This window comes from Rhinopithecus bieti, unplaced genomic scaffold (genome assembly GCF_001698545.2).
Source record: "Rhinopithecus bieti isolate Rb0 unplaced genomic scaffold, ASM169854v2 scaffold_23881, whole genome shotgun sequence".
Taxonomy (NCBI): domain Eukaryota; kingdom Metazoa; phylum Chordata; class Mammalia; order Primates; family Cercopithecidae; genus Rhinopithecus; species Rhinopithecus bieti.
Window position 1 is genome coordinate 1,283,231 of NW_016811421.1, and position 25,442 is coordinate 1,308,672.

Sequence of the window (25,442 nt, forward strand, 5' to 3'; positions counted from 1 at the left end):
GACTTTCTCCTAACAGCAGTAATAGTCTTTACTGACAGATGTTATTTACTTAGGATTTGAAATTCCCCTCAAATGTTAAATATACTATCTCAAGGTCTGAGATAGACAGATTAAGCTCTTTACAGAATGGCCAATGCTTTTTTTTGCTATGTGTGCTTGTGATTTCTTGCACAACTGTAGCCTGTGAAATGTCATTTGAAATGTACAGGGAGATAGAGGAGGACCTGGGATACCTGGATTTAAAGGAGAACCCGGACTTTCTATTCGAGGACCGAAGGTATGCTTTATTCATGTTCTGTTTTTCTGTATCTGAAACAAACGAAGCTAGATGTAATCCGTAAGTTGATTTTTCAACTTCAAAGTTTCTATATTGATGAACTAAAATGTAAGAATATAGCTATTCCCTTTTATTAAAAAAAACAAGCAATCACGTAGTTTATTTTTCATACTTGTGGGGAAGAGTAGCTCTTATGGTTAAATTTTTGCTGATTAGACAATTGTTTGAAAATACTCTTTCGCACTGTCTGTGATACAAGGGATTAAATGGCCTCTGGCCTCTTCATTTACATATTAATTGCCAAAGTATCTGTTCTGCAAAACATTGTCCAAAAAAGCATGTGTGCTTGGAAGCTTTGTTGAATAAAAATTTCCTGCTTTGATTATTTATCCTTTTGAGTTATTTCAAAGGGAAATACAAATAATTAATAAGAAACCAGGTTTCTGTAATCATATCTGGTTTTTCATGGCAACGAAGCACCATTTTTCCTCCTCACACTGTACCCAGCACCACAGCAAAATTTAGCATTTATAACATTCCTAGGTGTCAACTAGGATATCTCTGTTTGTGAGGACAAGCTTCAGGGCCCCGTCATTAGCACTTTTAAAATCAATAGCATGTTGTTGCGTAGCTTTGAAACTTGCTTATATTCTCCCATATTAAGTTGTCTTATCTAGATAAAAGGGTTCAAGTACTAAACTGATGACCTTCAAAGTTAAAAGAAGAAAACATGGAGTCATTTTTTAAATAAAATATGATGCAAAAAACTTGTTGTATAAAACTGACATAAATTGGAGTGGTTCTTATTAAAAGCAAATGGAGAACCTTGAGCCTCCCGTGTTCTTACTGCTTTAATAGTTCGCCCTGCTAGAGTGACAGCTGCCCTAGTTTTCCCGTGATTGAAGGGGGTCCTGGAACACATGACTTTCAGGGCTAAAACTGGGAAAATCTTGGGCAAACTTGGACGAATTGTTCATCTACTTCCCCCAGATCCCAAGGTAACCCAAACTATGTAGACTACTCTCTTTAGAAACACAAGCTATATAGACAGCTCATAGAGACAATAGCAAATTTTCTAATGTGAAAACTACAGATATGACCTTGATCAGTTATATTTGCATGACAATTTTGATAGATTGAAGCTGTGTATTCACAATGAATGATTTATACATCTCTCTACTTATCCTTCTATTTGCAATAGGAATATAATCCAATTAAATGTGCTGCTAGAGTTTATAGGCCCCACCTGTTTTCTGTTGATGATTATTAGGCATTATAGGTGATGGTACTTAAAGATATTTGCCTCTTCACCCAAGCCTTTTGCTACTCCTCTGGACTCTAATGATACTCTTTTTGTCGTTCTTCCCTAGTTCATTAGTTTTTCAGTTTTTGGAGGGTCATACACACCTTTGAATGTCTGACGGAAATTTTAGCACATTAATTTCATTTTGTGTAATACTTCAGGGGTCTCCCAGATGCCCCCTAAAGCTGATTTCAAAATACTGGGTTTCCATTTTTGCCCTAATTTCTAATGAATGAGAGAAACACTTTGAAGTAAATAACTTTGTAGGACATCTCCTTGAATCCAGTGTAGAAAAGCCAAGTGGCAAAATTCCATCTATAAAAATATGGTAAGGAGTCCAAAATAAAAACCTGCTCCTCCTCTTGCTCCTTGGTATTTCCTATTAATAACAGAAGTAACAAGCTACCTGAGATTTTTGCAGGAGCGAGGACAAAGATCTCTATAAAAAGGATGTTTGTAAACTGTGAGTGTTTTAATGGTTTTCCCCTCCACTGTGGTTGTCAGACTTTAAACAAGAGCAGCTGCTGATCATTTGTTGTAAGTCTGGACCGTAGAAATAAAAATTGAAAAGTAAATTTTGATTCCAATTTTCTTTTCCTTTTAACTCAACCAGGGGTCAGTTACTGCTTTATTTTGTTGTTGGGCCTCTCCTTGTGTAAACATGGAGATAAGTGGAAAACTTATTTTGGGACAAGTTTCATATGAGAATGTTTAGAGCTTCAACCTTAAATGTAATTGGAATAGCATAAAAAATTGGTTCTGAGAAGTGACCAGTTCCCCGTAGTTGGAATACACCAAAATGTACCATCCTGAAGACTATGGGCTTCCTTTCTCTCATTCAACTTTAAAAAATCACCTTGAGTTTTTGTTGATAATGAATAGTATGTTAAATTTTTATAAGTGGCCACATATTTCCTAAAGATGATCATTCTTAAGAAGGTTAGCCACATAAAACAGCCTTTTAGATTTAATAGGAAATAACAGCTGTTGCATTCATGGTTTTAAAAATAAAGTTTCTGATTGCTTAAAGAGTATGTAAATTTTTTTCCCCTGTTCCCAATAAATTACTCATTTATTGGGGTATAGTTGAGAATAGTTTTTGGGAGTTGGACTTTGGGCAGTATTTTCACTTGGAATGATGGTAATTTGATCTCCGAGTTTGCTTGCATATAAGGAAAGTTCTTAAGAGTCCTGCTGCTTTCTTTCTCCATTCTTGGAAAGCAAAGGTCTGCCTGTTGTTAGAGTTTCCTCCCAATATAAAGAAAAACCATAAATATTTTAAAACATGAGTAGCTCTTTATCAAAACAAGCGCTGCATATTGACAAGGGCTGTTGTAAGAGTTATCAACCAGTAACAGGTGGAATGTGTTGTAAAAAGAAGTATTACAGGTTTTAAATATAAGCGTAATGGGTTTTCGGGTATTTTTTTTTTTTTTTTTTTTTTGGAGACAGAGTCTCGCTCTGTCGCGCAGGCTAGAGCACAGTGGCGCAATCTCTGCTCACTGCAGCCTCAGCCTCCTGGGTTCAAGCGATTCTCCTGCCTCAGTCTCCCAAGTAGCTGGGATTACAGGCGCCTGCCACCAAGCCCAGCTAATTTTTGTATTTTTAGTAGAGATGGGGTTTCACCATGTTGGCCAGGCTGATCTTGAACCCCTGACCTAGTGATCTGCCCGCCTCAGCTTCCCAAAGTGCTGGGGATTACAAGTGTGAGCCACTGCACCTGGTCACTTGTAGGTAATCTTCTAAAAGATCCTTCTTAATTTTTTTCTCTTCCCCCATTTTACTTTAGTCAGAAATTTTTCTGATTTCTGTTTGTGAGAGAGTTACAAGTCTTAGAAAACTCTATTGTACAAAGGACAATAATCACCCTTCCCTGCTCTTTCTGTAGGAGACTAAGAGCTGCTACCAAAAGTTTTTGATGCCTAAGGTCATCACTCTAAAACAATATTTACAGCTTTTTACTAGGTCTCAAGATATGAATCACAAGCCCTGTCCCTTCATAACTTGTTTTAGAAAATTAATGTGTTTTATTTTCATCTGGGTTTGTTCCCTGTATAATTCAGTCTCCATTAATGAAGACAATAGATTTAACGCAACAATAGGAAACTGTAGTTATTCCACACTCAAAATTTTGCTATGTATTCTTTTCTACTCTTCTCACATTGTACTTAATAAATTTTATTTTGTATATGTCTTCTTGATTTATGATGCACTAAAACTTTATAATTTTAAAAATTAAAATATTAGCAATAAGTCATTTTCTAACTCCTGGGTTAGAAATCCACCGTTGGCATATTGAGTTGGTTTTATGCTTAAGTTTAACCAGATGTTTTATAGTTGAGTCTCATGACATCACTGATGTTGGAATTTACCCAGGGTGTCCAAGGCCCTCGGGGACCAGTGGGTGCTCCAGGACTCAAAGGTGATGGCTATCCTGGTGTGCCTGTAAGTGGGACATTTTTTTCTTCCCTCCCTCCCTCCCTCCTTTTTGAGAGTTGCACACGACAAGGATGCTCACACCCTCCCTTACTATGTCATCTCAGGGACCTCGTGGATTACCAGGACCCCCTGGGCCGATGGGTTTACGTGGAGTGGGAGACACTGGAGCAAAGGTAAGACTTTAAAGTAGGCAACATATTAGCTTCTAAGAGTGTGCCTATAGGTAGGTGACTTTGGTAAAGATAAAATTTTTTATCAGCTAGAAGAATAGAGGTATCTGAAATAATTAATAAAGTTATTTGCCCTTATCTATAGACTTCCCAGGGAACTAATCTGAACATGTAGACTAACTTCATGGTTTGGCTCCTCCTTCTCTGATAGCAACTCATGTTCCTTTGCTGCTGCTGCTTCTTATACCAAGATCAGGGTTCAAGTTGGAGATCTCCTCTCTCCTCTAGCCATACTCTTTCCCTAGGTACTCTCATCCAACCCCATGGCTTTAACCACTGTCCACACACTGACGGCTTCCAAATACCTATATTTTCTCCCTTAAGATATGGTTTCATGTATGTATTTTCTTACCATGTATCCCCTCTTGGGCTTCTCACAAACATCTCTAATGTAAAATAACCCAAAATAAAATCCTTGATTTTTGCCCCATAACCCTGCAAATGGCTCTCCCAAGCTCAAGCCAGAAGGACTAAGCATCATGCTTTGTTCCTTCCTTTCCCTCTCCTTCCTCCACACCTAGTCCTTTGGTAAATCCTGTCAGTGCTACCACCAAAATATATCTCAACTCTGGCTCCTTTTTTCTTTCTGCTTCTGCCTGGCAGACTATGTCATCTCTTACGTAGGCTGTAAAAATAGCCTCTTCATTGGTCTTCTCTCTGTTCCACCTCTGTCCTCCAATAACTTAGCAGGAAGCGTGGTCTTCTAAAACCATAAATCAGAGTGTATACCATTCCTTCCTAGAAACACCCTGGTGGCTTCTCTTTCAAACTTTGAACACTTCCCATGGCCTTGAAGGCCCTTCATGCTCGGATCGCAGCTTCTGTCTTTTCTCGCCAGCTGCCTACATTCAGCCAAAATGGCCTGCCCTACTTCAGCTCATTCCTGCATCAGGGACTTGCCAGGATGACTGATTATTAAAAGCTTAGTTCAATTCTCACCTCCCTGACCACCCACACAAAAAGCATTAGTATCCCAACCCCTCTGTATGTTTTCCATGTAGCGTGTATCACTTTCTGAGATCATCTTGCTCATTTATTCCTCTGCATATTTCATGAGAGTGAAGGTTTTCCTGGAGGCAGGCTTTTTGCTTTGTTCCCTCCTAACTTCATGTCACCAGAACTAGGTGTACCATTCAATAGGAGCTCTACAACCTGTTGAATGAATGGAAAATGAATAAATGATCAATATTACCCTAAAGGGAGAATTTTTCCTTTGAAATATATCTCCTTAGTTTTTTGAATGTTTCCAGGTCATTAGAGAGAAAAGATGTTGTATGTGCTTAATGCCAAATTCTCCTCTTGGTATTTGCCCCTGCCACAAAATTTAGAAGTGCCTCTTTGCCCTCTCCCAGGTAGAATAAAAGATTGGAGACCCATGGCACTAAATTTCATCTTTAAAAGGGAATCTTGATAGCTGCCTCATCTCTGCTTCTAGGGGTAATGTTGAGAGTCCAGTGAGGATGTATCTGGAAATGCTATGTACACTGTACAGAGAGGACAAACCCGAGGTGCTTCAATGAAGGATCTGGCTTGGTCTGACTGAGGACTACATCAGATCCTTGAATAAGCCTCAACAGTATCAATAAACTGCACTGAATTTGGGTACTGATGTATTCTTTTTTCTTTAAAGCATAGCACCTGTCAAAATCCTAAAATTAAAAAAAAGTAGAAAGAGAAATTCAATAGGTAAACCTCATATTTTATGTGGTCAGTGAAACAATGGTAAAAACTTGTATATTGAATATTTCTTTAGGGAAGTAGAAACTTATTTCTATGTAAAATAAGATGTGAAATAAAATATGTTAAATATATATTGGAATGTGTGTATTCCAATAGAAACAGATGAGCATTTACATTTTCACAGAGTAGATTATTATGAATTTTTTATATAACTAGGCATGATGTTATATTAAATTATAGGTTTATGTTACTGCTTTATATTGAGCAATAATAATAAAGACAGGCACTTAGGCACAGATAAAGAACTTAAAAAAAAAACTAGCCAGGTGTGGTGGCTCATGCCTGTAATTCCAGCACTTTGGGAGGCTGAGGTGGGCAAATCACCTGAGGTCAGGAGTTTGAGACCAGCCTGGCCAACATGGTGAAACCCCATCTCTACTAAAAATACAAAAATTAGCTGGGTGTGATGGTGCATGCCTATAATCCCAGCTGCTCAGGAGGCTGAGGCAGGAGAATTGCTTGAACCCAGGAGGCGGAGGTTGCAGTCAGCTGAGATCGCACTACTGTACTCTAGCCTGGGCAACAGAGCGAAACTCCGTTTCAAAAAAAAAAAAAAACATTAAAATACCCAATTCTTGTGAATATCTCACTGTGTCATATTATCTAAGATACAGACTAAAACATTTTCTAAATGATTGCATGCACCATTTTCCTCCAAAAGTCCCCTGTATTTGCCATCATCTACACTTTAGGGGGAAAATGGTAAGAAACAAGGTGTTCAAAACTTCATCTTGCCTATTATTTTTTGAAATGGCTAATATGCTGCCAGAAGATGTATCTTAAGTGAAACTCCCATTGTCTGTGTGAGCCCACATGGGAGGCTAAGTGGAAGCAGCAGTCCATGGTTTGCTTCCAGCTGCAGGCAGAACCCGGCCAGAAGAGCACTAGCTGGGACCTACCTGTCTGCCCACCTCCCTCTCAGCTGCTTTTCCTTCCTTCCATTGCCTATTGTCTCCTCCCATGAAAATTGTGTTATTCAGAATTTCTCTAGCCCTAGAAGGAGATGTTAGGAGGGTGAGCTGGTCTTAGGATCAAGGGAACTTGGATCATAAAATAAAGGAAAGTCTAAAAGAAAATACTAGCTTTTAAATAACTTTAAAAATCATCTCTCCTTTTTTATAGAGGCCTCAAAATCTCTAAGTGGCCTTTTATTCTGAAGAAAACTTCTGGAAACACATACACGTACACACACACACCACACACAGACAGAGAGCACAGAGAGAGAGAGAGAGAGAGTGTGTGTGGGTGTGAGAGAGAGAGAGAGAGATTCATAGATAGAAACTGGTGAAGAAAGGAGATAATTCCAGTTAACTTTGCCCTTCTTGCTTGGTAAAGTGCAGGACATTCTGAAAATACCAAAAATTGTCCATGGCAGCAGAAGCACAGGACCCAAATGTGTGCAAAATTTCTCCCCCTTTGAGTTAAAGTGACAGAGAAATTGTATATATATGTGTGTGGTAGTATAGCCATATGGATCCTGATATGTTTTTCATTTAAGCTTTGTGTAGTCGCCTTAAAATTGTGGCCTTAAGGCATTAACTTACAAAACAAATGTGTTTTGAAATGAGGAAACCATTAAGGTTGACGATGAATTTATGGTGGGTTTTGGTGCTGTTTAGTTAAGGTCACATGTGTTTAACATGTGACACAGACATTAAACTCAAAGCTTCTGTGTTTGAAAACATATAAAAAGCAGTCCCTGACATCTAGCACCCTTGTGGTTCCCCATAGTTTTTTTCCAAGTGGAAAAATTCCCTACAACATCAGTGATTATTGTCCTTCTAGATACAATTACTTTGAATTTAATTCAAATTTGGCAAGACCTTCTGAGATATTTCCAAAATTCTTGTAAAAACTACACCTTTGAAGGAGAGAGGAGGTACAGATTTTAAACTCACCTTTGAAACATGCTGAGAAGAGAAACTGATAATTTGGTTTCTTGCCAAGTGAGAAGTGCTCATCCAGTGTCCTCACTCCTGGATCCAATCTCCTGGCTTGTTGATGGGGAAGCCAAGCTCCAAGCCCCACCCATCACTGCCTACTTTTCTTCACTGGAGCCTTGGATATTAAGAGCACTTCTTGTGATTTGGGGACAAACATGCCATACGTCTCATTTCTCTTCGAGAAGCTGCAGATAACTCTGCTCCTGTGTTTTCACCCCGCAAAGCTTTGTAAGGTACATGTAGCCTAAGGGCTGATCTCCTGTTGTCCCTGAGTATGAGTTTATTTCTGGCCTCATAGGAAAGGAATACAAGAGGTGGTTCTCCTGAGTTTCCTAAGGGCAGGTACAGCCTACCATGCCCCTCTCTTAGCTTTTTTCAGGCCCTCTCAGGGAGCTGGGTCATCACAGAAAAAGCTATGATCCTCTCCAAAACCTTGGAGTGGTTGAACTTAGCCTAATCTTTGCACAGAGGAGATCTAACCTGGATTTGGAGTTAGGACCTCTTAACCTCAAGTTGTTGGCATAAGTCTGTTGGCAGAAAAGACTTATTGGATTGTTGTTGTTATTACAAGTATAATTACTATTATTATTATAATGATTATGTATTACCTAAACATTTCCAGAATATTATGACATTTTGAACAGTCCCCCTGTTTTATAGATGAAGAAATGAACAACCAGAAGGTTGAGCAACTTGCCTCTTTACAATAGAAACATTTTTGATACTATATTTGTTTTGTATATGAGAGGGGCTTTGGATATGGATGAATGAATGAAAAACTAAATGGATGAATAAATCAGAGCAGAAAGCATGACTTACCCAGATCTACAGATGCTCAATCTCCTCTGCTCTCCATCTTCTATCTAGGCACTGTTTTGTGTGCAGTTGGATTGTTTCTTCTTTCAGCCTAGCTTTTCTATTGTCAAAACTTAAATTATGTAAACATTAAAGAGAAGCATAAACCCAAAACCCAAAAGAGTTAAATATTTTTCAGTAACTTTAAATGTTTGAGTATCATAAATACATGCTTTATTTGACAAAAGTGGCCCATAGTCATAAAACGCAAGTCTATGTGGAATTCCACTGAGTATCATTATTCTAAAAATGTTCCCAGCATCTGAATTGCCCCTCTGTTCTCTGCAATGGCTCACATATGTACACTCCACCAACAGGCATTGGTGGAACAGAGGACCGATTCACACAGAGATGCATTAGGAATGTGTGAATTCCATTGGCAGACATAGACTGGACAAGGAACTCCATTTTGAACAGTGCCCAACAAGGAGGGCTGGCCTAGGATACAGACTTAATAATGAAGTTAAGGGCATATAATTCCAAAGTGGACTTGAAGAAAGCCACCTCCCTGTAATATGACTGCACAATTGCTACAGGCTGGACAATCAGCCCAAAACAGAACTAATTAAAGCCAGAGCCATACAAAGTTTATACGCTAGGCCGTTTGACCCAGAGGTTTCAGAAAGGGTCATATCCAAGACCAGGAAAAGGTAACTTTTCAAGTTTACTCCCCAGTGCAGTTCTATGCCTCATCTCTAAAATCTGAGCTGCACTCTAGTCCACCTCATGACTTTCAGTATTGCTTTCATCTCTCCTTGCTGTTTTCCTAGCTTTGTATTTCTCTTTTTATGAGTATGTACATACTTCTCCTTCAGCCCTAGAGACACACGGTAAATCCCCTTAACATTCATCGCCCCATCACAATAAACACATTTTATTTTAATCATGCGGACTTGGAGGAACTTTCTCCCAGTGGAAAATTATAGTCAGTTTTAGTACAAGACAGCCTGCTCTTCTCCCTGTCATAAGAGGCAGTATCAATATTTCTGTTTTCAAGCTTTCTAACCAAGCTAAATAAGACTCTTCCTCTGCAACGAAGTTCTTGGCAAAAGGCCATCACTTGTGTATCTTTGATGAGTTGAGTTTGAGAAAAGAAAAAAAAACAATAAGAAGTTTTAAAATTGTCAGGGACTATGAGATACAGCTGTTTTGGGGTGAATATCAAAGTTTTAGGAGAGAAATTGATTCAAGTAATTGAAAATACTTTAAATACTTTGAAATTTAAAGGTGAAAAAAATACTTGAGAGGAAATGTAGCCATTTGAGAACTTTGTTTTCCAGCATTTGTATAATTTTTTTCTCATCCTCATGATGATCATGCTGACAGTTGGTACTATCTTCCTATTCATATTAAAGGGTGTCATTGAGAAATGACTGAGTCATATCGTTCAATAATCAATACACATTGCCAATATGTGCATATGCTTAGAAACAAGCCTCTAAAGCTTCCATTGATATTCTGGCTACCATGAGTGAGGTGTTCAAGAAGTACTAACTCATGACATAGGTGGAATTACGTAATTCATTCCAGAGTTCTGCCTATGTTTGTGGTAGTTGGAGTAGTTATATCTTAATTTTATTTAAAAACCAGAAAGAATGAAACATAAGGCAGCTGCTGTCATCACTTTGACTTCTACCTTGTTTTAAAACCCAGTCATTCCTCAGCTTCACCATTTAGCAGAATCTTTAGAGTACCATTCCTTGGAATAGCCTTAGAGGCTGATTCTTTCACAGTGAATTTAATTTGCTTTTATTGTCCCCAAAGTAGAAAAGCATGAAATCACTTTTGGAACAAGTATATCTGGCTTCCACCTTCTTCTCAAAGAGTGGCAGGAACTTAGCTGGCACAAAGGGAGAGAGAATGATTAAAGCCTCATTAGTGTGTGTGGGGAGTGAGGGGAGGAAAATAATCTAGTGGGCTGATTATTTCCTCAAATATTGCATTGATATTTTTAGAAAACTCATAAGGTATAATGGGTTGTTTCTTTGTCACTGCTCTACCTTGAAACCTTGCCACTTACTAGCTGTGTGACCTCAGCAAGTCGTTCAGTCTCCCTGAGGCTTAGCATTCTTATCTGTGATTTGGGATAATAATGCCTACATCACAGGTTTATTTTGATAAATTAATAGAATAATGTACGTAAAACATCTTTATGAATTCTAACATATTAAAATGTAATTAGTGGTAGTAACCATTTTCGGCATCACACTGCCAAATCAAACACATTGTAGGATGGATAAGAAGAGAGATTAAGAATTGGTATAGGTAGGAGATCTGGAATGAAGTCAATTAACATGTTGGAGTAAACCACAAAACTGAGGATTAGCAATGGAGGGAAAATGGGAAGGGAAGACATAGAGGGCTGGGTTCTTGTGCAGGTTGTGTGGGACCTATGTAATATGGGATGAATCTTACAATCCAGGATGTTCTTCTCCTTGAGAGAGTGTGATTGGCGATATAGGAAAAGGACTTCCACAGTTTCACAGCCAAACAGCCGAGGTCTTTGCATTAAATGGCAGCTGGCAGAAAGTCTATGGAAAAGTTAGCATCTTGCATCTAGTCCCAGCCAACATCAAAATGGGAGATGGGTTCTGGAGTCATACCTGGGTTTGAATTGCTTCAGACTGCCTGGTTTTTGGCAAGTCATGTATCCTGCTATAGCCTCAGTTTCCTTATCTGTAACATGGAATAAATTGATGTTGATAAGATCAGGTAAGATAATGAATGAAAAGTGCCTGCTGCATAATAAACTTAATAAGTATTATTTTTATTTATTATTTATTATAATAGTTTTAATATTAACCAAAGTGAAGATTTACTAATGAGAAAATGAATGAATGTGTTTGCTCTCCTCTTTTTCTTCTTTCATTTAAAAAAGGAAAGCTTCAATGTGTGAGTTTTAGAACTATCGTAAGATGCTGTGTATTTTTAAAGGAGTTAAAATTATCCACTCTGCAAGGTTATGGTCTAGGTAGTCTTCACTGAATCATTTGTTAAGTTCATATGCACAAGTACTGCAGACAGACCTAAATTTGGCCATTTCCTGTGAAAATGAAAGCAGTATCTCCCATCTAGAATCCCTTTTGTGGGCCAAGAGGAAATGGTATGCCATCTAAAACAGTCCATTATTCTTCTTTTGAGAGAGTGTGTGCAGCAGGTAGGGATAAGGCTAAGGCTGTCATCTTAGGAAAGTGATAGATGTCGTTGCCAATGGTGACTCTAGAATTTGCTCGCATGTCTGTTCATTATCTCCTAATACAAGGGCTCCCTCTGCAGGCTCCAACAACCCTCAGCTGTTGCGTGGGAAGCTATGTCCAGCTATGCAAAAACCTGTTGTAATTTCCTTTATTTGTGAATGTTGCTGTATCCACTGACAATAAACTGTGTATCTGAAAATATCACAGGTCAACACACTTCTTAGGTACCTATGGTGCTACCTTATGACAAAACCAGTGCCGTCAAATGGCCAAGCAAGACCTGCCTGCAATTCTCTTGCTCACATTCACCAGGTGTGGTGGCCTAACATGGACACATAGCCCATGAAACAACAAAAGATCATCTTCAAAGACCCCACCATAGTGGAGAGACACGACTTCTGTGGATTGTCAGATTATTAAATGCTTAATGTTCCCATCTATCAAAGTATGGTACATTTACACTGAGGAAAAACTCTCATGCTATGTTACAGAACAATTCTAATATCTGCAGAATGTTAAGACTTGATTTAAAGTCTATTAGATTCATAAAAGCATTACTATATGTCATTATTTTCCCATAGTTTGAAAGATACAAAAGATTATTTAGATATGTGAAACATAGATATATGTCAACAATTACATGGATAAGGATGGACAATTTGTTTTAGGTGAACACTGAAGGACCACAGATGACATGGAACACACCTTAAATTCATTGACTGAGGCTGCAGGACAGAGAGAACAGTAAGGTATCTACAGGGTCAGCTGTCCTACTGCAGTTGGCCATCAGACACTCCCAAAGGTTGAGGGTTAGGGGGAAGTGAATAAGGGAGACTATCAAGGAGAGAATGAATAGCAACACTGAGCATTGACAAGGCTGGCCTGAGGTAAACTATGGACCTATTTTAACTGCTTTTCCCACTTGCTTTCCCATGTAGGGGTATTAGTATGATTAATACTAGTTGAGGGGAGGTTTTAGCTAACATTCTCACAAGAAAAATATCTTGAATTAAATACTAGAGTGTCAAAATTTTTCTTAAAACATACTACTTTGTTAAAAAAAAAATCTTGCCTTCTCTCCATATCCCTATGTTAAAAAAAATTATGTAACATTTGGTACATCCCAAGAATACACACAACACATGTAAATTCTAATGATGTTGAATCTACCTGTGTGCTCCTTCCCTTTGCCCAGTTTTAACATCTTTAAAATCATGAATTATTATTAAGGAGGCCTATTACAGCAACACTATCTCATGCTCACTGGAGAGACTTTTGCTGGGTATTGTTTGTGGATTTTAAAAAATTGTATTAAGACAATTCGTTATAAAAATTATAAATTTTAAATTATAAATTATGAAAATTAAGCATGCACAAAAGTGGAAAGACTAGTGAAATGAACTCTCATTTACATATCACACTTCCTTAACAATTATCAACACATAGTTGATCTTGTTTTAGCTATATTCTCCACTCCTCCCCTCACTGCATTATCCTGAAGCAATCCTCAGACGTTACCCATATAAAACTTTAGTATTTGTCACTCAAATGTAAGAACTCTTTTTTAAAACTTGACTGTAATACTATTATCAAACCTAAAACAAATGAACAATTCCTTAATATAGCAAATATCCAGCATTCAAATTTCCGAGCTTGTCTCATCCATTTGCTACAATTGGTTTGTTTGGATTGGGATCCAAATCACGCCCACACACTGCATTTGATTGAGATAGCTTTTAAACCTTTTAATCAAAGTTGACTCCTCCCTGTTTTTTAGCTCACAGTTAGTGAATATGTTATTTGTACTTGCGGATTTGCTGATGATATCCTCATGGTGTTGTGTAATGTGTTTCTCCATCTTCCATCTATTATTGTAAGCTGGTAGATCTAGAGGCGTGTTTACATCCAGGTTCAGTTTTTCTAGACCAGAATGTTGATAGGTAGGGTGGTGTATGCTCTACTGCATCACAGCAGGGGGCACATGGTGTCTGGTTGTATCCTTCCTTCCTTTTTTTTTCTTTTTTCTTTTTTTTTTGGAGACAGAGTCTCACTCTGTCACCCAGGCTGGAGTGCAATGGCGCAATCTCGGTTCACTGCAACCTCCACCTCCCAGGTTTAGGTGATTCTCCTGCCTCAGCTTCCCCAGTAGCTGGGAGTACAGGTGCCCGCCACCACGCCTGGCTAATTTTTGTATTTTTAGTAGAGATGCGGTTTCATTACATTGGCCAAGCTGATCTCGAACTCCTGACCTCGTGATCCACCTGCCTCGGCCTCCCAGAGTGCTAGGATTACAGGCTTGAGCCACCGTGCCCTACCTGGCTGTATCCTTCCTAACCTTTTCACCTCATCATGGAAGGGCACAGGTGAACAGAAATGAATGAGAGGAAGCCATCAAATCTGGGGTAGGTTGGGGTGACTGAGCAAAGAGGAATATTATTTTTGATAAAACATTCAATGATTTTAGGTAAGATTTATTTAACTATGCTTCCTTGTTTTGTTGGAGGGTGTCAAAATGTTTGGAAGAGAAAAGACATGTCCCTTTTAAGATGTAGCAAAGTATATGAATCAGTCAGGTGCAGTTGGAGAACTTCAGGCAGTGAACTTACACTCCCTTTGAAGGTACTTCAGAGGTACTCAAGAAAGGAGTGATAATGGAAATGTATGTATTACAGGGTTTTCATGTTCTCTACTTGGAGCCCTTGATGTTGGAGTGATCCTTTCAGCCGGCAGGAACTTGGGGACACTCAAAGATGGGAGTCAGTAGGAGAGAGGTGTTAAAGAGATAATTAGCACCTGTAGCCTTAAAAGCAGCTGAGTACTAAGTGGAACAGATGGAGACAGTATACTAAAAGTGGCCTGTAAGTAAAAGAGAAATACGTAATTATGAAAGTAGATATTAAAAGAATTAAGTCAATAATAAAGTACAGTTTTAAAATGGCCCCTGTCCTTTTAAGGGCTTGTGTTATCTAGAAGTATTTTAGAGTTTGTAAGTAGAAAGTAAATTAAAAGATGGACTGTTTTTCTGGATAAACAACTTCAACATTTCTTATAATTTATGGTTTTTGCAATGTTGGAAGCTAGAAGCTGTTTAGCTGGTAACAGGATATGGACAAAACAGGACCTAAGGCAAAGGTCTTAGGAGATATTTCAAAGCCTGACCCTGGTTCTTTTTATTCTTTATTACTTTATTCAGGCATATTTTACACATTATAGAATTCATCCTCTTTAAGTATAAAATTCAGTGGTTCTTTAAGTAAATTTGCTACTATGCTATACAGCCATCACCATAAATCAGTTTTAGGACATTTTTATCCCCTCACTAAAATCCCTCAAGACCATTTATGGTTAATCCACGTTGCTATCCCTGGCCCCTGGCAGTGACTAATCTCCTTTTAGTTTCTATAGAGTTACCTTTTCTGGATTTTTTTTGTAAATGTCATTATGTAAGATATCTGGCTTCTTTCATTAGTAATAATGTTTTTGAGGTTCATTTATTCATAGTTTATTCCTTTTTATTGCTGAATTTACAGGACTTTGTCCATTCACCAGTTGATGGGCAGTTAGGCTGTTTCTAGTTTTGGGCTATTAAGAATAATGCTGCTAAGGGCATTCATATGCAAGTCTCTGGGTGGATATACGTTTTTATCTTCTTTGGGTGTGTATGTAGGAGTGAAATGACTGTATCATATGGCAAATTTATGTTGAACCTTAAACCACCAAACGGTTTTCCAAAGTGGCTACACCAGTAATTATGAGGGTTCCTGTTTTTCTACATCCTTCTAGCCCTGCACCTTAATAGCTGTGCAGACTTGGGCAAACCTTAGTTTCCGCTTTAATAAAATAGGGGGGTGGAGCTGACATATACTAAGTGCCTATTCTGTGGTAAAAATCATGATAGAAGCACTTGTAAGCTTTGTCTCACTTAATTCTGAGCCCTATGAAATGCAGATATTATTTTCTACATATGTGATGAATTTACTGAGGTTCAGAGAAGTTACATAAACTAGACATCATTATAATGCAGGATTATTGTGAGTACTAAATTACATCAAATAACATATATGAACATGCGTAGCATTGTCTTGGGAATACAGAAGGTGGCTAATGAAGTGATTTTTATTTCTCTGCTTCTTCTCATCATTAGCATCTCTAGTAGGTCTAGCCACAGGGCTTCACCTACCCTCATCAGGTCCCACCAATTTTCTGGTAATAGTTGCCAGCTATGAAGCTGTCATGCCTTAGTGAAGCTGAAAATCCTTTTTAGAGTTTACCCTGCAGTTCCAATTAATGAGATGGCAGAAACATCATAGAGCCAATCTCTAACTCAAATAGCATAATCTTTGTGGCATACAATGATAAAAGCAACTAGTTCAGGATATGATTATATTTCTTAATGGTTGTTTTTTATTCTTGTCTCTTCTTCCATCCTCTATTCACAATACTTTTCCAAATTCTAGAGAAGAGAGTTCTGATAAAAGTAAATGTTGCCAAGAAGTTAATTGACTTGATTAATTTGAAATGGACCTGGATCTGTTGGTTTGAAGATTGCCCAAGTGGTAATATAAAAGTGATCTAGGAGAAGGAGGTTCAATTAGTACCTTAGTCACATTCAAGAAGTTTTTATATTAAAATACATATATTGAAAAAAACATAAAGTCTTTAAAAAATTAGTAACTTATTATTCATTGTGTCTTTTCAGGGAGAGCCTGGGGTCAGAGGCCCTCCAGGTCCTTCTGGGCCTCGGGGCATAGGAACCCAAGGGCCAAAGGTGAGTCCTCAGCTCAGTGCTCTGTGTGAGGTTTAGATACCATCAGTGACAAGTGAACAGTAGCTTCATAGTAAGTGTTCATTTTGGTGTTGACTTATTTTTTTTCTGGATGACTGATGAAAAGTCTTATTTTTCGTATTAGGTGAACATTCAGTAAAATAGAACATTTGAATTTATAAAGCCATTTACTTCCCCCAAAAGAAATGAGCAAGTCAGCCTCTTTTTAATTGCAGAGTGCTCAGAACATTTCCAGGTTTCTTAGAGGCTGTGCCATCATCAAGAAGCACATCTTTACTTTGGCAGAGGTGCCTCAGGTGGCCTTTTAACAGGTCACCTGCTGATGTGTTGTGCCCTGTGTGCCACAGCTACTCTGGCAGGGCGTCAGTGCAATGGTCTAGATTGATTGTCCCTGGAGAAGACGAGAGCAACCTTCTTTTGGCCCATATTCCCTCCTTTCTATGTCTCCTTCAGTTTGGTGGTTATTCATCCTTTTATTCTTTTAATCCAGTGTTTCTCAGAGAGGGAGACTTTGTTTCCCTTCCCTGGCCTCAGGGAACATGTGGCAATGTCTAGGGGCATTTTTTTTGTTGTAGTAGGTTGAGTCCAGAGATGCAGCCAACCATTCTACAATGCCCAGGACAGCCTCCCATCAGAAAGAGTGACCCAGCTCAAAAATGTCAATAGTGCTGAGTTTGAGAAATCTAGTTTTAATTGTTCATTCACTTGCTCAACAAATTTATTTGATTTGTTCAAACGTAGGGTAAAGAAGTAGCAAGCATGTTCAATAGGGAAAATAGATGTCAATGAACCACCTACCACAAATTCAAATTTTGAATTGATATATTCATGCCGAAAATGCACAGAAGTGAATTAGAGCCCATACTCAGAAGAGAGAGGGAAAAGGCTGTATGAGTCAAAGATTTCACTGAGCATCCCAGAATTACCAAGATTCTCAGTTTATCTCTGTTTTGTCCATCAACTCCATTTTGGCAGTGTGCTATTTTTGAACCTTCTAGATCACTTTAAATGGATGACAATCCCCTCAAGATGTTAGTAGTCATTATCACTGGGTGATGGGAAGATGGGTCTGTTTTTCTTGTTCATGTCATCTTTATTTCTGTTTAATTTTTTTTTTTTTTTGCAATGGGCAGATATTCCTCTTATAATCAGAAAAAAATCAAGCTTTTTTTTTTTTTATACTGGAAAGAAAAAGACTGACTTATACAATAACTTATATTAACTCAGCATTTCTGAAGGTTTCTTCCATCCAATGTTAATGTAGGAACTTCTGGGATAAACAACTTTACACTAATTTCTTTATTGTGGGACTTGTTAGAGCCATTAATCTACTGTATTAGTGTGCACTGGAGATCTCCAAGGGAAAGCGCATGCTATTTTCCAATCTTATTCCACCACGAAGTGTTTCCAAAGAAACATGGGCTCAGTTTATGAACAGATACTGGGAAATGCTACACTTGCTTATTGCTTCATCTACATATTTTCCTAAAAATTTGGACATTGATATCCGCTGAATCTTTAACTGCAACCTCAGTGAAATCACACCTTATATTGAAATGGAGGCCGGGCATGGTAGCTCACACCTGTAATCCCAGCACTTTGGGAGGCCGAGGCGGGTGGATCACGAGGTCAGGAGATCGAGACCATCCTGGCTAACACGGTGAAACCCTGTCTCTACTAAAAATACAAAATATTAGCCGGGCGTGGTAGTGGGTGCCTGTAGTCCCAGCTACTTGGGAGGCTGAGGCAGGAGAATAGCATGAACCCGGGAGGTGGAGCTTGCAGTGAGCTGAGACTGTGCCACTGCACTCCAGTCTGGGAGACACAGTGAGACTCCATCTCAAAAAAAAAAAAAAAAGAAATGGAGCAACATCTTAAAGCTATATGGAGCCACATGTCAGTAGTTTCCATACGTGGTACAGGGCAGCCCTGGTGTTCTTGGGCTTGGTGGTAGGCAGTGAAGGGGGCCCAAGCAGATGAGGCCCTGGGCCTCCATTTCTGCTTAGGCCAAGCAGCTCTGCTTACTGCTTAATTTTTATTTGGATTATATGTAAGGTTTTGTTTGCAAAGAATTCTGTGGTTTAAAAATATTGGGGAAGCACTTGAAGTAAAATCAGAAGTAGCTTATAGGCAGCATGAAGGTCCTGGTTAGACTGAAGTAAGAAAGAAGCTGAGAGTAGTAATACTTAACACTCTTTCTTCTTCGATCTTCTTACATTTTGTGTTCAAATTCTCCCCATCTTCTAACAGGGTGATACTGGGCAAAAAGGCTTGCCTGGCCCTCCTGGCCCCCCTGGCTATGGATCACAAGGAATTAAAGTAAGTGAATGGGGTTGTGCTGGAGTCACCTCTGATTTCACCAGAGTGATGGGCAGAAGAGGTTGTAGATAACACAAAAATGGCTATTATGAAATAGATTTATTGTGAGTGTAGCAGTTAAATGGCATCCAGTATTTAGAGACATCATCTGGAAGTGTAAAAATGGTATGAATACAATCCTTTAGCAAATGCTAAACATTATATAAATTGCTTGGTGCAAAACTGAACTGTTCTATGGTTTGTTGCTCTCCTTTCTTTGTGAATTGAATGGAGAATTTATACTCAGCTGCTCTGTCTCTCTCTCTCTCTCTCTTGCTCGCTCGCTCCCTCACTTGTGCTCACTCTCTCTCTCTCTCTCTCCCCCACTCACCTTCCTCACCTCTATCCTCCATGGTAGCCCAGGGCTTCCCAATCTTAGTTCACAGTGGCATCACCTGGGGAGCTTTTGAGTAGCACTAATGCCCTTTCCCAGAGGAACGAAATCCAAATCTCTGGGAGTAGAGCGTGAGTGCTGTAGTTTTCAAAGCTCTCCAAGGGATTCTCCTGAGCAGCCAGGGTGAGAACTTCTGTTCTAGGCCCTAAATCTGTGTTACTGGAATTCATAGCCATCTGCATGTCACTTTGTTTCTGTGTCAGCAGCATCCAAGCTTATCCAGCATGATGAGACTCTCAGGGTCTCTCATGTCTCAGTAGACAAATTTGGCATCTAAAGGTTACTATGTAATTCTAAAAAATCTTCTGCTTCTAATATGTTGATGGTGTTGTTGTTCTTATCGGTTCACTCTTTTTTTCCTATTCCACTGCTGCCTCTCTCATAAACTGGTTTTTCATTTTACATATATATTTACCATGCTTAAGCTTTGAAACTGAGTTATTCACCTCTGGATGATTGAGATTGATTCTAAAATGTGGAAACATTAAAATAAACTGCTTTTCAAACAGCAGAACTTCTTAGTAAGTAGGAGACAGTAGGAGCTTAAGATAATAAATGTGAAAATCCCATGTTGAAATTAAACCGCCTACTTCTGTGTAGAGAGAGTGAGCTCAGTCAAGAGCAGAACTCATAGAATGTGTGTTAAATCTCCAGTTTTATCACACAATGTCTAGAGCTTCTATAGCAGGTCTTTTAAATAACAATTGTTCATCTCTCAGGCTGAGTATCCAAGCAAAGGCCAAATAGGCATGTTGCCCATATTGTACAAGCCCTGAAAAGAAAATATAGCAAAACTCTGCTTTCTCAAAAACACCACCAATCTCATACTTAATCTTTAAATTCTAAGGTTTAAAGGTGGTAGTGCTGTACACACAGTTTTACATGAGTTTGCTTAGGGAATAAACCTATGCCAAACCACAGGTCTTGTCACCAACATAAGTTCAATTCACACATGCTATTAGTTTATTGCTGCCACCTCTTTAGGCCTGGGGCCGGTTTTCTCCAGTTTCTTATCTGGGAAATACTTCCTCATTTTCACCTGGGTTGTGTTTAATTAATCTTTACCAACTATAACTTATCTGACTTCCTGCCCATCCCTATGCCCTCAGGGTTATGCTGTGTCCAAACTCCATCCTGGATGGAACCAGGTCCTGAAGCCTCCCATCATAGGAAAGAACCAAAATCAAAGCTGCCACGTATCCTCATCTTATCAGAAATGAGATAAGTTTTTCCTTCACTTAGGGCTGTAGCCTGATGCTGCTTAGCAGTGAGCTCTGACTAAGGCTCACTCATAAAACTTCTCTAGGCCGGGTGCGGTGGATCACGGCGGTAATCTCAGCACTTTGGGAGGCCAAGGCAGGCAGATCACTTGAGGTCAGGAGTTCAAGACCAGCCTGGGCAACATGGTGAAACCCCACGTCTACTAAAATACAAAACTTAGCCTGATGTGGTGGTATATGTCTGTAGTCCCAGCTATTCAGGAGGCTGAGGCATGAGAATCACTTGAACCCAGGAGACAGAGGCTGCAGTGAGCTCAGATAGTGCCATTGCACTCCAGCCTGGATGACAGAGCGAGACTTGTCCTCCAAAAAAAAAAAAAAAAAAAAAAAAACNGGCCGGGTGCGGTGGATCACGGCGGTAATCTCAGCACTTTGGGAGGCCAAGGCAGGCAGATCACTTGAGGTCAGGAGTTCAAGACCAGCCTGGGCAACATGGTGAAACCCCACGTCTACTAAAAATACAAAACTTAGCCTGATGTGGTGGTATATGTCTGTAGTCCCAGCTATTCAGGAGGCTGAGGCATGAGAATCACTTGAACCCAGGAGACAGAGGCTGCAGTGAGCTCAGATAGTGCCATTGCACTCCAGCCTGGATGACAGAGCGAGACTTGTCCTCCAAAAAAAAAAAAAAAAAAAAAAAAAAACCACCCAGCACTTTGGGAGTCCGAGGTGGGCGGATCACAAGGTCAGGAGTTTGAGACCAGCCTGACCAATATGGTGAAACCCCATCTCTACTAAAAATACAAAAATTAGCCAGACATGGTGGTACGTGCCTGTAATCTCAGCTACTCAGGAGGCTGAGGCAGGAGAATCACTTAAACCCTGGAGGCGGAGGTTGCAGTGAGCCAAGATTGCACCACTGCACTCTTCCCTGGGCAACAGAGTGAGACTGTGTCTCAAAAAACAAACAAACAAACAAACAAACAAAAACAACCAGGAAAACCTCTTTAGACATATTGGATTGCCTGGCATCCAGTTGGCAGCAGGGCAGAGGTACGTCCCTCAGGACTTCCACCTCATTTTCCTGACCCTGGCAAAAACCGCAATTACTATTGCACCAACGAAATACCATCGCTGCAAAAGGGAGGGAACTGAAAAACCAAATTGGTGGCATTCTTCTGAGTCATTTCAAGGATATAGGAACAGTAAAATTTCATTTCTTACCTTCATTTGTTGACTTATTTCCTACCCCTTTCCAAAGAGCATTTGAATCAGTGAAATCTGCTTCTGTTGATGTGTGTGCTTAGTAGGCTTTGATGGAAACCTTTGTTGCTGTTAACCTTTAACACAGAAGCCTGAACTGTACTCTGTCTCTCTATCCCCTTCCATTTATGGGAGAAATAAGGGTTGTAGCTGCAATCACAAGTGATTTGCTTCAGCACTCACCTAACTTAGTTGCTGGAATATTGGCTCTTCAGTCAGTCATTCATTCATTCAACCAACCAACCGATACTGATTGAGCACCACCTATGTCAGGCAAATAAGCCAAGTGCTAGTATAAAGTAGTGAGTAAAAATATATGAACTTAGTCCTCATGGGATTTACAGGCTATAAAATAGACTTTGGGTTCTGGAGAGTATAGAGGATGGCACAACGGAGTGAATTTAGATTGCAGCAGTAGGCAGGCCCCTCGTGAGGTCCTATAGGCCAAGTAATGAGTTTGGCCTTAATCCTAGGAGCAACTGAAGAATGATCTGATCAGTTTGGAAGAGATTCACTCTGGCTACCATTTGTAAAATGAAAGGACATGACTGGAAGGAATGTGGGAGTAGGAGGGCTTCTCTTTCCATACCCTTTCCCATTCTCCTGATTCTCTATGTGGAAGAGTATGATCTTCTGGGAACCTCTTTCCCCTGCCTTTCCTGGGGTTCTGGGACCACCCAGGGCTGCTGCTATGGTAGCTCTGGTCCTGGAAAACCCTGAGAGCACAATGGTCTCGCCCCTGTTTATTTAGTTCCATGGCAGCCTCCTGCCATTCCTTTGCTGGTCTAACTGACTCTGTACTGAAGAGGAACTCCAGCTCCTTCAGGGCCTCATTGCTTTTCCCAAACACAAATATCTGTTGTTTGGATAGATGAATATGGGACTGTGGCTGTTTAATCCTAAAATGGTTCATGTCACAGGTCAGGAAGTTACATGATGCTACCATTTTGTCCCACTGTGAGCCTCCAGCACTAACCCAGATACAGACTCCAGATATATCAGAAGTCCCATAGATTAAGTCAGGAGGGAGAAAGAATGGGGCTGGGGCAATATAAATTCCTTTATATGCTAAGTAGCCAATGTGAGGCCAGGAGGGATGTGATTAGAGGGTGGACCACCCAGGTTACAAAGCACGGAGACAGACGTGGATGGCTTCTCCCATTCTTCATTTCTAATTGGGAGTTATGCCAGTTTCCCCTCTCTATCCTTGTTTAAGTCAGTTCCAGTGTCCTGATCAACCCTGACATTCCCTTAGTACTTATATTCAGAGGACCCAGAAGTCCTTATATAAACACAATTCCTGGTAGCCCTCCTGACTTTAAAGACTTTATGAGGTAGATTTGTGGACTGGCTCTACTATAATTGTTCCTATGCATAAATGCTTTGTTCATTGAGAGAATTAGCTTCCATGCCCCTGGCTTTTGCTCTTCCTGTAGACTTGAACATGACTGATCCACCCCTGGCTGAGGATACCTCTTGTTGGGCTATAGCAAAGGAGGGGTTATTTCAAGCCTAACAAGTTTGTTATCAGTTTTAAAAAATAGCCTTGATTACATGCTGGGTGATTTGGTGACCTGTATCCAACAGAAACTCTGGGGTCCCCAAAACTGACAAATAGCAATGACTACAGTGGTCACACAGTCACAGTCCTAACAGATCAACCTCTGAGACATCTGAACTCTTAAATAGAGTGAAATACATTCTGCATGACATCTCCCTCTATCTATATTCTGACCTCCATCGTGTAAGGGAAAGAGAATGAGGGACTCATTTCTCAGTGACTTTAGAGTCACTCAGATCTTGGCCTGAATCTGGGTTTCAATTTTTTCCAGTTGTAACCTTAGACAAATCATTTATCTTTGTTGAATCTCAGCTTACTAATCTTTAAAATGGGGATAATAAGGCTTATTTTACACAGTGTTAAAAGAAAAAATTGTATAAAATATCTAGGACACAGAGTTGGTATTCAACCAGAGTGTGGGCTATGGAGTCAACAGATTTGAATCATGGCTCCTCCACTTCCTGAGTATTACATCTCTCCCTCGGTTTCCACATCTGAGTAATGTGATAATGCAGTACTATTTCCTAAAGTTGTTGTGAGGAATGATTGAAATTAGATAGTATATGTAATGCATGTAATACATGGTTATATATGTGGAAAATGTTTGTACCTATTCACATTATTATTTCTACTGTTTCCCTTCCCTTTCTGCTAGTCCCTCTTGTATTTTCCAGGAAGAAGGCCTACAATTCTAATACTCAAGTGATTTAATGCTCTTAAGCCTAATATGTTGGTTACATTAGTTAGTGTGGGCATTGCTCCAATTCCAAACAGACACCCAAATGTATAATGGTTCAAACAGAGTAGAGGGTTTTGCTCACATAACAGTCCAATGTGTGTGTTCCTGGTTGGTGGGTGATTTTCTTCCACACAGAATTTTAGAAAACCTTGTCTTCCATTTATGGTTCTTCTGTTGGCTGGGCCTCTTTACCACTTATACCCAGCAGGCAAAAGGGAGTATGTAGAAGGGGTATACCTGCTTCATAAACTCTTGGCCAGGATTTGACATGTATCTCCTCTGTTCACATTTTATTGGTGAGAACTAGTTGCATCGCTGTACTTAATTGCAAAGGGGCTGGGAAAGGTAGTCACGCTGTGTGCCCAGGAAGAAAAGGAACCAGAGGTTTGGTGAAGAGTCAACAATCATTGCCATTTATAATTTAACTTGTTTCTAGGAAAGATGGAAATTTTAAGTTATTTGTTACTCTGAAGTATATTGGTGCCTCCAGAAGAGAACAGAAAGTTTGGTGGTCTCCATGGCAACTTCCAGAATGCCCCGTCATTCTCCTGATACTGTGGGCACAGACACCTGGACTTATAAGGACTGAGTTTATCCCATCATTTATTTTATCCTATCCTAAAAGAGAACCTTAGAGCATTGATAATCTTCTTACTTATTTCAAACAGCATCGGTATTACTCATGGATGACTTAGAAATTGTCAGGAGACAGGCTGAGAATCGGCCAAAGAGCTGGAGGGGCTTAGGGTTTTGGTAGGACCAGGAAAGTAACAGGAAATGCTCATTCATGTCCATAGCAAAGCCAGGGCCAGAGAATGAGGGACACCTGGGATTTAGTAGGAGCACCATGATTCAAAGGCTGGGGAGAGATGAGCAGGGAGAGGATCAGGGGAGGGGACAAAGCTGGCACAAAGAGCCTGATTTTGGGAGAAAAGAGGAGCAGCAGTTAAGCTCCTGAAGGAGAATAAGGGAAGGTTTGGAGTCCTGGGTGATTGCTTGGGATGCCAGCAGCATTTGAGACTAAGTAGGGGTGTGAAGATGGGTGGGTCAGCTCAGCTTGCAGAGTGTAGCATAAATGGGCACAGCCAGAAAATTGCTTCTCCCTCCAAAGCTCTCTGATTCAGGAATTTGGGGCAT

At 39.7% G+C, this 25,442-nt stretch overlaps 1 protein-coding gene across 3 annotated transcripts in view; it reads left to right on the top strand.

Moving 5' to 3' along the window:
• Positions 1-25,442, top strand: part of COL28A1 (collagen type XXVIII alpha 1 chain) — a 186,714-nt gene that overhangs the window by 96,677 nt on the left and 64,595 nt on the right. For all 3 annotated transcript variants that reach the window (XR_001889567.1, XR_001889566.1, XM_017893897.1), the window contains exons 23-27: positions 209-277; positions 3,957-4,025; positions 4,124-4,192; positions 16,684-16,752; positions 19,021-19,089. Coding sequence is in view for 1 of the 3 variants with exons in the window: in XM_017893897.1 (XP_017749386.1) it covers positions 209-277; positions 3,957-4,025; positions 4,124-4,192; positions 16,684-16,752; positions 19,021-19,089 (345 nt within the window). In the remaining 2 variants the exon portion in view is untranslated. The remainder of the gene's footprint in view (positions 1-208; positions 278-3,956; positions 4,026-4,123; positions 4,193-16,683; positions 16,753-19,020; positions 19,090-25,442) is intronic.